The 14,053-nt window shown below is 40.0% G+C and overlaps 1 protein-coding gene and 1 long non-coding RNA gene across 12 annotated transcripts in view; both read right to left on the reverse strand.

Moving 5' to 3' along the window:
* The window catches only part of patj (PATJ crumbs cell polarity complex component), a 104,282-nt gene that overhangs the window by 81,302 nt on the left and 8,927 nt on the right, over window positions 1–14,053 (reverse strand). For all 4 annotated transcript variants that reach the window (XM_051375587.1, XM_051375586.1, XM_051375585.1 and 1 more), the window contains exons 6-11: window positions 13,508–13,636; window positions 12,630–12,881; window positions 12,328–12,430; window positions 11,783–11,871; window positions 11,285–11,414; window positions 10,154–10,279 (exon numbers count right to left, since the gene is read on the reverse strand). In XM_051375587.1, coding sequence (XP_051231547.1) covers window positions 10,154–10,279; window positions 11,285–11,414; window positions 11,783–11,871; window positions 12,328–12,430; window positions 12,630–12,881; window positions 13,508–13,636 — 829 coding nt within the window. The remainder of the gene's footprint in view (window positions 1–10,153; window positions 10,280–11,284; window positions 11,415–11,782; window positions 11,872–12,327; window positions 12,431–12,629; window positions 12,882–13,507; window positions 13,637–14,053) is intronic.
* On the reverse strand, window positions 539–8,267 carry LOC127349781 (uncharacterized). 8 transcript variants are annotated; one of them, XR_007880386.1, is made up of 8 exons: window positions 7,804–8,267; window positions 6,330–6,491; window positions 4,259–4,369; window positions 3,598–3,708; window positions 2,937–3,047; window positions 2,276–2,386; window positions 1,615–1,725; window positions 539–1,083 (listed from the first exon to the last, which is right to left on the reverse strand). It is a non-coding gene; the product is annotated as an uncharacterized LOC127349781 (long non-coding RNA). The 8 variants fall into 8 exon arrangements; XR_007880380.1 differs by having other exon boundaries at window positions 6,330–8,258; XR_007880382.1 differs by lacking the exon at window positions 3,598–3,708 and having other exon boundaries at window positions 6,330–8,259.

The following is a 14,053-nucleotide window of genomic DNA, read 5'->3' on the forward strand; positions in this document are numbered from 1 at the left end:
TTACACAGATTTCCAATTGATTAATGGGGACCATGGTAAAACAACAAGCTTAAGTGATATAATCCTCAGATTATTGCATTTTACCTGTCTTCTTTTGATCACAAGGTTCACTACAACAATGGCAGTGCATAATATAACCACTTTGTGATTCCTTCGTACTGTAAACTGCTATGAAGCTGCAATGGAGCTGTCCTCTACCAACCAGGTTATGTCTTTAATAATAGATTTTTCATAAAGTTATCAAGCTGCTATCCACAGGCATCAGACCAAATACTAGAATTAAACCACAATAATGCAAATGATATAATCTACTTTAGCAGCACCAAAATTAATGCAGAAAGTGTGTCATTAGGATATTTTCACTAAAGAAAATGTGTATTTTAAGCTTTAAGAACTACTGTGCTCGTGGTTTGTGGTAATATAAGAGGAGTCTTAAGTAGGGTTGGATACTGTTGTGAATCACAATTCCACATTGTAAACCAAACTGCACAAAAGTACTGTACATAACACAATAACATTATTTATTCCAGAACCAATATACTTTTTTAGTTTTTATTTATAGCGAAAACAGGGTAAACATACAATTTGTTATACAAATAAAATGGGAATCAAATGATTTACATATCATTTATACTAGAGACATTGTTCTAACTTAATCTTGATATCAGGGGTCACTTAAGTACCAAGAATTTAGTAGTGAATTACTAAATTGTTGTCTCACCCATCAAACTTTTCAACCTTAATTTCACTGTAAGGGTTTTTCTTCGTTTACGTCTCACATGGTTCTTATTTTTAACCACAGTCAACTACCCAGAAACTGTGGAATATTGTACTTCTCAGTCACAGAATACTCAACAACCCTAAAACTAGTATTCACGTTTGTCTGTGTTGTTTGCTGCATTACTTCATAGTAAAAAATAATTTCCTTAGTTCAAGAAGTCAAACTCTCATTTAAATTATACATTTAAACTTTTTATTGAGTCCTGCTCATTTGCGTTCTCTCAAGACAAAACTGAAAGCAACAATACAAACTTGTATAGAGTCGGATACTTCATTTGAATCTTCAACATCTGTGCCTTTCATCTAAGGACAAAAAGAAGTTACTTAGACAAATATCCTTGGAACTGAACACAATCCCAGTGTACTATATTATGACAATACAATTAAAATTGTTTAAAATTCCTACAGTGTTAATCAACCACTTAATTGCAAATGTTATATTATACTTTTCTCACACACTTAAATATTTGGAGTAGTGATGTTAACAAATGGTCCTAAAAACAGCAAAAGTCTAAACACAAGAAAATATTTTGAAACTGAAGTCTGACTTGGTGAATGTTTATACTTCTGAACATAGATAATATTCCTTTGTCTGCAAACACACCGTTTGTGCTGTCACAAAAATATACCTTGAAAATGAATCTGAATAATTAGGACAAATCAAATTTACAACATTTGCGATTTGTAAGTTTAGGCAAAACATTGACTTTTTTTTACGTTTGAAAGACAGCCTTAAAATATAACTACATCTAAAATATTGTAATTGTAAACATAAATATGAAAAACAAGTGTTCAATTTGATGTAATCGCTGCTTAGTATTTATTTGAATGTACCTGTTGATTAGTGTCTCATGGACTCAAAGTTTCAGTCATCTGCGTCTCTAACAAGACAGCATGCTGGGAGCTTTCCACAGGAATGACAGCATCAACTGCATTCATGGTCATCTGCAAACATTTCAAAATATGAAAAACAAGTTTAAGTCCGATGTTATCACTGCATAATATTTAGTTACACTAATGCATGTTCTTAATGACAAATTTCTAAAGTTAAATTCAAGCCAACAGGCACGAAACTTCAACGACAAAATCATCAAATTCAATATTCCCTCCTCCTCCATCAACCTCTGCCTGTTTTCACACATATTGAATAAACAAGCTTAGTGGGGACATATCACACACCATGTCGTGGTTCCTTATGGGGACCAATGCTAGACCAAGTCTCTAGGTTGTCAGATACTTAACACACAGTTTCTATTCATACAATAATGTAAGATGTGCTATGGGGACGTCGTGAATGTCCCAGAATAGAGTGATATTTTATCAAAAGTAACATCCCTATGAACATTAAAATCTGTCCTGAATATCCTATTACCATTATGTTTCTAGATGCATTTAAAAAAACAGCTTATTTACCTGCTTAAAGGGCATAAAAAGCAACAAACGGTGAGTTAGAAATATTCTAGGAGTAAAGTTTAAGTGCTAAACATGAATGTACCTGTTGATTAGTGTCTCATGGACTCAAAGTTTCAGTCATCTGCGTCTCTAACAAGACAGCATGCTGGGAGCTTTCCACAGGAATGACAGCATCAGCTGCATTCATGGTCATCTGCAAACATTTCAAAATATGAAAAACAAGTTTAAGTCCGATGTTATCACTGCATAATATTTAGTTACACTAATGCATGTTCTTAATGACAAATTTCTAAAGTTAAATTCAAGCCAACAGGCACGAAACTTCAACGACAAAATCATCAAATTCAATATTCCCTCCTCCTCCATCAACCTCTGCCTGTTTTCACACATATTGAATAAACAAGCTTAGTGGGGACATATCACACACCATGTCGTGGTTCCTTATGGGGACCAATGCTAGACCAAGTCTCTAGGTTGTCAGATACTTAACACACAGTTTCTATTCATACACTGATGTAAGATGTGCTATGGGGACGTCGTGAATGTCCCAGAATAGAGTGATATTTTATCAAAAGTAACATCCCTATGAACATTAAAATCTGTCCTGAATATCCTATTACCATTATGTTTCTAGATGCATTTAAAAAAACAGCTTATTTACCTGCTTAAAGGGCATAAAAAGCAACAAACGGTGAGTTAGAAATATTCTAGGAGTAAAGTTTAAGTGCTAAACATGAATGTACCTGTTGATTAGTGTCTCATGGACTCAAAGTTTCAGTCATCTGCGTCTCTAACAAGACAGCATGCTGGGAGCTTTCCACAGGAATGACAGCATCAGCTGCATTCATGGTCATCTGCAAACATTTCAAAATATGAAAAACAAGTTTAAGTCTGATGTTATCACTGCATAATATTTAGTTACACTAATGCATGTTCTTAATGACAAATTTCTAAAGTTAAATTCAAGCCAACAGGCACGAAACTTCAACGACAAAATCATCAAATTCAATATTCCCTCCTCCTCCATCAACCTCTGCCTGTTTTCACACATATTGAATAAACAAGCTTAGTGGGGACATATCACACACCATGTCGTGGTTCCTTATGGGGACCAATGCTAGACCAAGTCTCTAGGTTGTCAGATACTTAACACACAGTTTCTATTCATACACTGATGTAAGATGTGCTATGGGGACGTCGTGAATGTCCCAGAATAGAGTGATATTTAATCAAAAGTAACATCCCTATGAACATTAAAATCTGTCCTGAATATCCTATTACCATTATGTTTCTAGATGCATTTAAAAAAACAGCTTATTTACCTGCTTAAAGGGCATAAAAAGCAACAAACGGTGAGTTAGAAATATTCTAGGAGTAAAGTTTAAGTGCTAAACATGAATGTACCTGTTGATTAGTGTCTCATGGACTCAAAGTTTCAGTCATCTGCGTCTCTAACAAGACAGCATGCTGGGAGCTTTCCACAGGAATGACAGCATCAGCTGCATTCATGGTCATCTGCAAACATTTCAAAATATGAAAAACAAGTTTAAGTCCGATGTTATCACTGCATAATATTTAGTTACACTAATGCATGTTCTTAATGACAAATTTCTAAAGTTAAATTCAAGCCAACAGGCACGAAACTTCAACGACAAAATCATCAAATTCAATATTCCCTCCTCCTCCATCAACCTCTGCCTGTTTTCACACATATTGAATAAACAAGCTTAGTGGGGACATATCACACACCATGTCGTGGTTCCTTATGGGGACCAATGCTAGACCAAGTCTCTAGGTTGTCAGATACTTAACACACAGCTTCTATTCATACACTGATGTAAGATGTGCTATGGGGACGTCGTGAATGTCCCAGAATAGAGTGATATTTAATCAAAAGTAACATCCCTATGAACATTAAAATCTGTCCTGAATATCCTATTACCATTATGTTTCTAGATGCATTTAAAAAAACAGCTTATTTACCTGCTTAAAGGGCATAAAAAGCAACAAACGGTGAGTTAGAAATATTCTAGAAGTAAAGTTTAAGTGCTAAACATGAATGTACCTGTTGATTAGTGTCTCATGGACTCAAAGTTTCAGTCATCTGCGTCTCTAACAAGACAGCATGGTGGGAGCTTTCCACAGGAATGACAGCATCAGCTGCATTCATGGTCATCTGCAAACATTTCAAAATATGAAAAACAAGTTTAAGTCCGATGTTATCACTGCATAATATTTAATTACACTAATGTATGTTCTTAATGTCAAATTTCTAAAGTTAAGTTCAAGCCAACAGGCACGAAACTTCAACGACAAAATCATCAAATTCAATATTTCCTCCTCCTCCATCAACCATTAAAATCTGTCCTGAATATCCCATTACCATCAGCTTTCTAGATGCATTACATAAAACTGCAAGGGACTTCTGATTCACAATAGATTACCATCATAACATATGTACAGTTGAAACCAGAAGTTTACATACACTGTATAAAAAGACACATATGCTTTTTTTTCCTCACTGTCTGACATGAAATTAGACAATCACTTTTCCTGTTTTAGGTCCGTTAGGATTACCAAAATTATTTCTATTTGCTAAATGCCAGAATAATGAGAGAAGGATTTTTAGAACGATTTTTTTATTACTTTCTTCAAAGTCAGAAGTTTACATACACTAAGATTATTATGCCTTTAAACAATTTGGGAAAGCCCAGATGATGATGTCATGTCTTTGGAAGCTTCTGATAGGTTTATTGACAACATTTGAGTTAATTAGAGACACACACCTGTGGATGTATTGTAAGGCACACCTGAAACGCACTGCTTCTTTGTGTAACATCATGGGAAAGTCTAAAGAAATCAGCCAAGATATCAGGAAGAGAATTGTGGACTTGCACAAGTCTGGTTCATCCTTGGGTGCAATTTCCAGATGCCTGAAGGTGCCACGTTCATCTGTTCAAATAATTATACGCAAGTATAAACACCATGGCAGTGTCTAGCCATCATACCACTCAGGAAGGAGACGGGTTCTGTGTCCCAGAGTTGAACGTGCTTTGGTCCGAAATGTGCATATCAACCCAAGAACAAAAGCAAAAGACCTTGTGAAGATGCTGGCTGAAGCTGGTAAGAGTGTGTCTTTATCCACAGTGAAACTAGTACTGTACCGACATGGGCTGAAAGGTCACTCTGTCAGGAAGAAGCCATTACTCCAAAAGACACATAGGAAAGCCAGATTACAGTTTGCAAATGCACACAGGGACAAAGACCTTAGTTTTTGGAGACATGTCCTGTGGTCTGACGAAACTAAAATCAAACTGTTTGGCCATAATGACCATCGTTAAGTTTGGAGGAAAAAGGGGGAAGCTTGCAAGCCTGAGAACACCATCCCAACTGTGAAATAGAGGGATGGCAGCATCATCTGTTGGTTGATATACACATTTCGGACCAAAGCACGTTCAACTCTGGGACACAGAACCCGTCTCCTGAGCGGTATGATGGCTGGACATTCCCATGGTGTTTATACTTGCGTATAATTGTTTGAACAGATGAACATGGCACCTTCAGGCATCTGGAAATTACACCCAAGGATGAACCAGACTTGTGCAAGTCCACAATTCTCTTCCTGATATCTTGGCTGATTTCTTTTGACTTTCCCATGATATTACACAAAGAAGCAGTGTGTTTCAGGTGTGCCTTAAAATACATCCACAGGTGTGTCTCTAATTAACTCAAATGTTGTCAATAAACCTATCAGAAGCTTCCAAAGACATGACATCATCATCTGGGCTTTCCCAAATTGTTTAAAGGCATAGTATTCTTAGTGTATGTAAACTTCTGACTTTGAAGAAAGTAATAAAAAATTGTCTAAAAAAATCCTTCTCTCATTATTCTGGCATTTAGCAGATAGAAATAATTTTGGTAATCCTAACAGACCTAAAACAGGAAAAGTGATTGTCTGATTTCATGTCCGACAGTGAGAAAAAAAAGCGTATGCGTCTTTTTATAGTGTATGTAAACTTCTGGTTTCAACTGTATACAACACAATCAGTGCCTTCATTTTAACTATGAGCTAAGTGTAAGGAGATTATTATGGTTTAGCATAAGGAGTATAGTTTAGGTGTAATGTAAAATCTTACCACCATGTTCTCCCTCTCCACTTGAATGAAGCATGAATGCAACACATGATGAGTGATAAATGCACCTTCTCCATTGAGATTCTGCATCATCTATCATGTCTCCTCTGTATTCCAGTACAAAATCTCCTTTGAAGAATGAAGATAGGGCAAATACACCACGTCCTGTAAGACAAAGTAATACATTTTCAAAAAAAACAGGACATTACGAATGTTAATTAGTCTGTGGCAATATGTCCTAAAAACACAATTGCCAATTATTAGTGCATTTGATGGCAGCTTTATTGACCTAAGCTTATCTAATGCATCCTGAAGTTTTGCAATTAAATGTCTCAAAATCATTTTCAATATGTATATGAAGTGAACATGCTGAAGGGCATCCTTAAGAGGACTGACCTTGGTGGCATTTAAAACTGCAGAGAAATGTTTAATGAGACAGCTTTGGCTTTAGTTCTATTACAATACAATTAGAGGCTCTAAGTGAACATCCACACAGGTGTTTTCAGTTATTATGGCTGATTAGACCTCTGCTCAGGTTTAGGGTGGGCTTAAGCTTTGATGAAACTCCATGAGGTCACAAATCTAAATCTCCAATACGAATGGTGAAGGTATATTTTGTCCTGCCCTAACAGGTGTAACAAAGCTGACAGAAGACTCAGGAAGATGTCAATCAATCACAGTATACACACCCATACAGTCCCAAGAAGACTAATAATCAGCAAGATAAACTGAAAAAACTGTGTGGGTGTTCAGAGGCTTAGCTCTATAACTTTTTTCCCCATACTCGCCCTTTCCTGTCGGCTCAGTGTCAGATGCCTTCCCTTCTTGCCATGCCCTATTCTAAATTATTCATTTTTAATAATAAAATAATATTAATAATTATAAGTAAGCTAAGTTTACTTTTTTCTGGTAGTAAAATCAATCAGGACCCATTTATGTAGAGGAGGCATGTGGAATCACTTCACTAGTCACTTTAAAGATACAAACATCAAATTGCAGCCTTGTCAAGCTCAGGTCCCAAAAATACCTGTCCAGATGCACTTTCTCTTAACATGGACAGCTTGCTTTAAATCATCAAAACATCTCTTTACAATTTTTCTATAATATATCTCACCTATATATACCTAGGATTAAGTTACACCTCTATATATTACTAAATTCATTACCTGGAAATGTATTTTAAATTTCTCTGTTACACACTGAAAAATATTTCACTTTTTTTAGTTGGTATAAACTCCTAGAAATGCACAGAATCCATCCATCATGTAACAACTAACAGTAGCTTTCAGGGAAAGCTAAAAACATTGTTAGTAAAACATTGTAAATTTGCTAGTTACACTAGCCTTCTGTTGCTAATTAAAGCTAACTTGCTATCCTACTAACTAATTAACACTAATTAACCTCATTAGTGGTTTAAAATGGTCATCTATACAAATAATGATTATAGCAAGTAAGTAAATAAGATAATATTGCTTACCTTGTGGTGTTGTAGTTCCTCTTTTTATGTGACAAACATCTTTAATTGAAGAGCCTTTGCGATGCTCCCTTTAAACACTGAAAATTGTGTTTGCTCCTAAAATCCTTCTTAATGGGGACCAGGAAGTGGGCGGTAACATACCATATTTGGAAGATCTGTGTGTGTGGAACGGTGAGTGCCTTACCAGCTCATACAGTAAGGGGCGCAAGCATGCCCCGTTCACACACACACACTAACTGGAAAACATGCCCAATGGGCCAAAGCTAAAAACCACACAGGCACCTTCAGATAGACTCCTGCATTCATTTAAAAGAGTTTCCCTTTAGGGGACCTCATTTTTCGTCCCCATACTGTTAGAGGTCCCCATGACGTGACTGTGTAAACAGTTTGTTGTCCCCAGGACGTGATGAATGCCAACCCACACACAGATACACACACACACACACACACACACACACACACACACACACACACACACAGATACAGATACAGAGCAGTCTGTGTAAGCAGTGGAACAGATGTAAAATTACAATTCAGCCATTAAAACCCAGCAGTTCATCAACTACAACCTCCAGTAATGTAACAACACTGCGAGTGATGCAAATGTAGTGAAAGTAGTACTGCGGCAAAAACACAGCGGCACGTATCGCGGTGCGTTCCCAGAAGACGCCATACATTACGACTTTTATTTATTTATTTACTGTAGGTATAGCCTATGTGAGTTACTCACATACATTAGCAACCAACCACTGACAGTGTATGTAACAGACGGAGCCTCCAGGTTTGTGAAATATACCTGCATTCTCTCTAAAGACCAGCAGGGGGCGCTCCACTGGTTGCAATAAACACTGATACCATTCAGTCTTATGGAGAAATGAGCCGACTGTCAGTTGATTGATGAGCTCAGTGAACAGTTTCCTGATCTCTACTTTCAGTCTTCTTCCATACAGCATGGAAGTGGCGGGGTAACTAACAGGCGTGTGTTTAGTAAGTTACCCCGCTGGTCGCCCTGCAGCAGAGCTCCAGTCAACCTGCACTGTAGTTCTGCCGCAGCACAAACATTTCTCTACGTCTGTGCTCCGGGCTCACGGTCAGCTCATTGGAATTCACCGGTTACAAGCAAAAAAGCTAAATGACTTGAAATGTAAACTGTAAAGTAAGCAACTTCAACTGTGGAGGATTGGTGTGTGTGTTTAATGCATCTGCACACACACACACACAGAAACGTCTCAGCAACAATAGGTTCTTAAATCACAGGAGAATAAATGGGTTTTCCAGAGCAGAGTGACCGTAGCAACATGAAACACTGACAGTCAGAGCCGATTACACGCCGGCTCTCTGAGGAAAACCTCCTGAGCCGCCGTCAGTCCGCTCTCTGACCCTTCAGGCTGATTCCAGGGAGGACACCGCCGCCACTGAGCCCAAGAACAACACCTCCATGTTCTCACAAATCTCCTCACATGTTGAGGTATTTTGCAGCAGGTCTGGCGGTGTTACAACAACAGCCTCTGATTAAATTAGCATTGCTAACCTCGGCCTTCACAGCGCAATTAATCTGCAGCGTTTGGCTGAATAAACAGGGTAATACATCGCTGCGAGGCTGGCAGACAGCTCGGACACTTTACATCTGTTGGCCAGGAGCAGGCAGGCGGCGTGCTAAGTGTTAGCGTGGCGTTTTGGCCACTTAGCAAAGCTAATGAGGAATAAAAAGAGAGGAAATAATTCAGAGAGGAGTGCTGTTAGATGCCTGGGCTGACATGTCTGCGGGAGCTACAGTTAGGAGGCTCATACTCTTGGTTTTAGATTTGAGGACTGTGTGATCAGAGTTTGTGCTCCATCCATGAATCCTCATCCTGTTTACTGTGACTGTAGGTTCATTTTAAAATGTCATTTTAAGTCTTTAACATCTCATCCTCAGTTATGTTGTTCCCCTATTGAACAATGTATGATAAATCTCAACTACTTTTTACTTTTTACATCAAAATCCAATCAGTTTGTCTTCCTGTAGCCACGCTAGCTAAGTAATGAATCTTCGCTCTGTGTGTTGAACATTGATTGACGGGTGAATGTCTGATACTATTGGTTGAAATCAGTTTATACTTACAGAAGCACGTGTCCCATTTAGTTTGACAGGAAGACACAATGATTGGATTTTAATAGAAAAATACAGAGCAATTTGTGTGAGAGTTTGTCAGAAATAAAACCTTAAAAGGGTTCAAATAAAATGTTTTCATTTCACCTGGACTGTGTGTGTGTGTGTGTGTGTGTGTGTGTGTGTGTGTGTGTGTGTGTGTGTGTGTGTGTGTGTGTGTGTGTGTGTGTGTGTGTGTGTGTGTGTGTGTGTCCTCACCCCTCGTTAGCTGTCCTGTGTTCGGGTACGTCGGTTCGAGGATCGGCGACGTAAACCCAAACCCAGACGAGCGAGTCTTGATGTCCAACGACCTCCTCAGTGACACCCGAAACGACTCCCTCTCCACTGACACACACACACACACCCCCACACACACACACACACAGACACGCACACACACACAGACACGCACGCAGAAGACATAAGAATATGCACTTCCTCCCATTTCTAGCACTGATAGCTAGAAAGTGTCTCCCAGGACAGACTGTGTAAAGTCGGCTCTGTCTAATTCCTGGCTGTGGCTCACTGAGGTTGAATGTAAACGCACTGCAGGTAAAGAGTGCTCTGACCTTTGACCTCCTGACTGATCATTACTGTTGGTGATCTATAAAACTGAAGGCTCATCATAAGTCTGTGCAGATAAGAGCTGCAGAATAGAAGAAGTTGAAACCGGAGCTGGTTTCCAGTTCTGTGTTTCCTCTGTAATGAAAATAAAAGACGTCTGGAAGAGATAAGAGCCCTGCACTCCTCTTCTTTTTAAAAATCACTTGTTTCTCTCTGGCCCTGGAGGCTGACCAGTGCAGGCCGCCGGGACGATCGCAAGACAAAAAAATGACCCTGAACCGGGCGAATTAATCTCTGCGGACGGCAGCGGAGGAGGAATCACTGGCTCTCTGTGCACAGTTTGTGAAAATTACACCGAGTTGTAAACAGATTTGTCATCTTAATCTGGGTGAGAGGACAGAGGCTTCAGACGGGAAATAGGAAGCAGAACTCTGATAAGTTTAACACAGAGTTAACTTCTCTCTCTGGACCAGATTATTGCTGTAATACAAAATCATCATCAACTTAATGGAACAGAAACCCACATTTGAGCCTGAGACACATCTGAATGAGGACCATTTGTACTACGCACAACTGACTATATCTGTTAAAAAAGGCCAACTAATGAAACTAATTCAGCTTTCTGCTTTATTATTTTAGGTTTCATTGATTTATTACTGTAATAATACAGATCAACTCTGGATTTAATTCATTAACTGACAGATTGAGTAGATCCTTGTTCTTTACTGCATGTTGTACTGTAACACATGACGCCCCACTAAACTGTCTGTCTGTCTGTCTGTCTACCTTTATCCAGGGATCTCTCCAGGGCTCTGGGTTTCTTCCTGACCACAGAGAGAACGACAGTCTGACCCGTCCTCTTCATCACCTCCAGAACCTCGTGATTGGTCAGACCGTGGACACTGACACCGTCCAACTGTAGAGAGACAGACAGGTAGGCACATCAGGAGGAGACAGACAGGTAGGGACATCAGGAGGAAACAGACAGGTATTAGGGACTACGGATGCAAATTAGCAGCTTTGCTATAATCCGGCATGTTTACAGAGATGTTTAAATATCGATGTTCATTAATGTGCACTGTCCCTATCCAATAATAAAGAATGTATTATTATTATTATTATTATTATTATTATTATTATTATTATTATCATCCTATAGCTACTTCAAAATAAAAGCCAAACAGCTTGGGCTGTAATTTATCTAGACTTTCATTTGTTGCATGTTTTATGAAATGTACAGTGAACAACACACACACACACACACACACACACACACACACTTACAGCAATCAATCGGTCGTGGACTCGGATGTTTCCACTCTGATCTGCGGCGCTGCCGGGAACCACATGTTTCACAAACACACCTACAGCGTCTGGACGGGGCGAGAGACACAGAGAGAGAGAGAGAGAGAGAGAGAGAGAGAGAGAGAGAGAGAGAGAGAGAGAGAGATTATGAGATTGTGTGTCAAATGAAATCAAATAAGTCTTTAACATCCTGTTCTGATTCCGACACACACTGCAAAATATAAACTCCCACAGCTGCTTCACAGTAAAAGCCCAGTAACAGCACCCTGTTGACTGCAGGCAGTTAGAAGCTTTTATTGTGAAGTTGCAGGTAAACAGAGACATTTGTTTCTCTGTGAGAACGTGTTACTGAAGAAGAGTTCAACGTGGGAGTGATCGCTCTGTGTGTGTGTGTGTGTGTGTGTGTGTGTGTGTGTGTGTGTGTGTGTGTGTGTGTGTGTGTGTGTGGTGTGTGTGTGTCCGTCCTGTTGGTGGTATTTTCTGTGTGTTCCTACTGAAAGTACTTTAACTCTGTGTCGTCCTACCTTGGCTGGTCAGGGGGTTGTAGCCGATGATGGAGATGCCGAGGCTCTGACCGTCCTTCTTGTTCAGAGCGACCTCATGGATCTCGTATCCCTCCAGGTTGGGCTGAAACACACACACACAGACACACACACAGACACACACACAGACACACACACACACACACACACACACACACACACACACACACACACACACACACACACACACACACACACAGTTCAGCAGCGTAGCTCATTCAGCTCGGACTCTTTCAACAACTTCTAAACTTGGTCTGAGACGATCAACGAGTCCGATTGCTCACCGTCTGGCTGAGCCGGCGTTGTTGGGGGGGCAGGTCCGGGGGTTGGGGCGGTAAGGAGGAGACCGGGGCGGAGTTTGGAGGTGGTGGGGGAGGCGGGGCTGCCGACCTCTGACCTCGGGGGTCCCTGGCGATCAGCATGGTCACATAACTGCCGCAGCCCTGCAGCACCTTGACAACCTGGTCGCTGGTGAGGCCGCTGGTGGGCGTCGCCCCGATGCGAAGGATGTGGTCGCCTGTGCGGAGACGCCCGTCCTGATTGGAGGAGGAGCAGGAGAGCCAATCAGATCAGAGGAAAGGTCATCGTTTACTCATTTACTACTTATTTAAACAAGAAAAACATGAAAGACACTTTCCATGTAAAATCTTAGATGTTTAGAACTTAAACATTTAGAGCTGTTGACATTGAACGTGTGAGAGGCTGTACTCGACTACTGCTGCAGCAGAGCCACAAACAGGAGAGCAAAGACAGGAAGTGAAGATCAGATAGAAGAGAGAGCAGAGAGTAAAAGAATGAACGAGGGAGAGGAGACACAAACAGAATAATGAGATAGATAAAGAGGAGGAACGAGGAGAAACAGACACTTCAAGAATCAAGTTTTTAATTGTAGAAAAGCCGGGTGGTTAAAAACCTCTTTCTAACTCTGCAGAGAAATTAATCTTGTCCAATTAATCTAATTGATCTAATTAATCCTCTACAAGGCGATAATTCCTCCTTCAGTCCCGCTGCCGCCTGCTGTCTGTTCTGATGTTTTAATTGTTATTTATTAAGAAAACGCAGGCTGAGCTTCCTGCTGTCGGCTGAACCTCTGAGGCTGCTGGACTCTGGTGCCTTGCTCGAGGGAAGGGCGGAGGGATGATGGTTCAGATGGGGATCTTACCTTGTCAGCCACGCTGTTTGGGATGAGCGTCCGGACCACCACCCCGGTCGTCTTCCCTCCCACGATGCCGAAACCCAGACCGGATCCATCGTTGACCAGCTCGATTTCCTCCACGTGACCCCACTGATCCTTCAGACGAGAGTACAGACAGTGTGAGCGTTATCTACAGGACAGATCTGCACAGGTTAAAGTTCACAGGATGAAGCATAAACAATATCTGCAGTAACACGTGAGAGAAATGTGATTGTTATTTAACAAATGTACATTTTGATTCTGCGTATTAGAATTTAGGGAGAGCTTGTTGTGTTTATTATAAAAGGGTTTTATTTATTTATGGAGGCTCTTTGTTGCTCCACATTCAAGATGGTTTCTCATTGTCAGGAACTATTAACCTGATGAAGGTCTGGTACTGAAAATACCCCAAATTGAAAAATGAAACAATAACAGCTCTTCTGTGAATGTAAGCCTGATTATTTGTATTATAGCAGAGTTCACCTGTATTTATAGATCGCTGCATTGGTTTTACAGTGTAAATACCTTTGAGTA

The sequence above is a fragment of the Dicentrarchus labrax genome, unplaced genomic scaffold (assembly GCF_905237075.1).
Source record: "Dicentrarchus labrax unplaced genomic scaffold, dlabrax2021, whole genome shotgun sequence".
In the NCBI taxonomy this organism is placed as follows: domain Eukaryota; kingdom Metazoa; phylum Chordata; class Actinopteri; family Moronidae; genus Dicentrarchus; species Dicentrarchus labrax.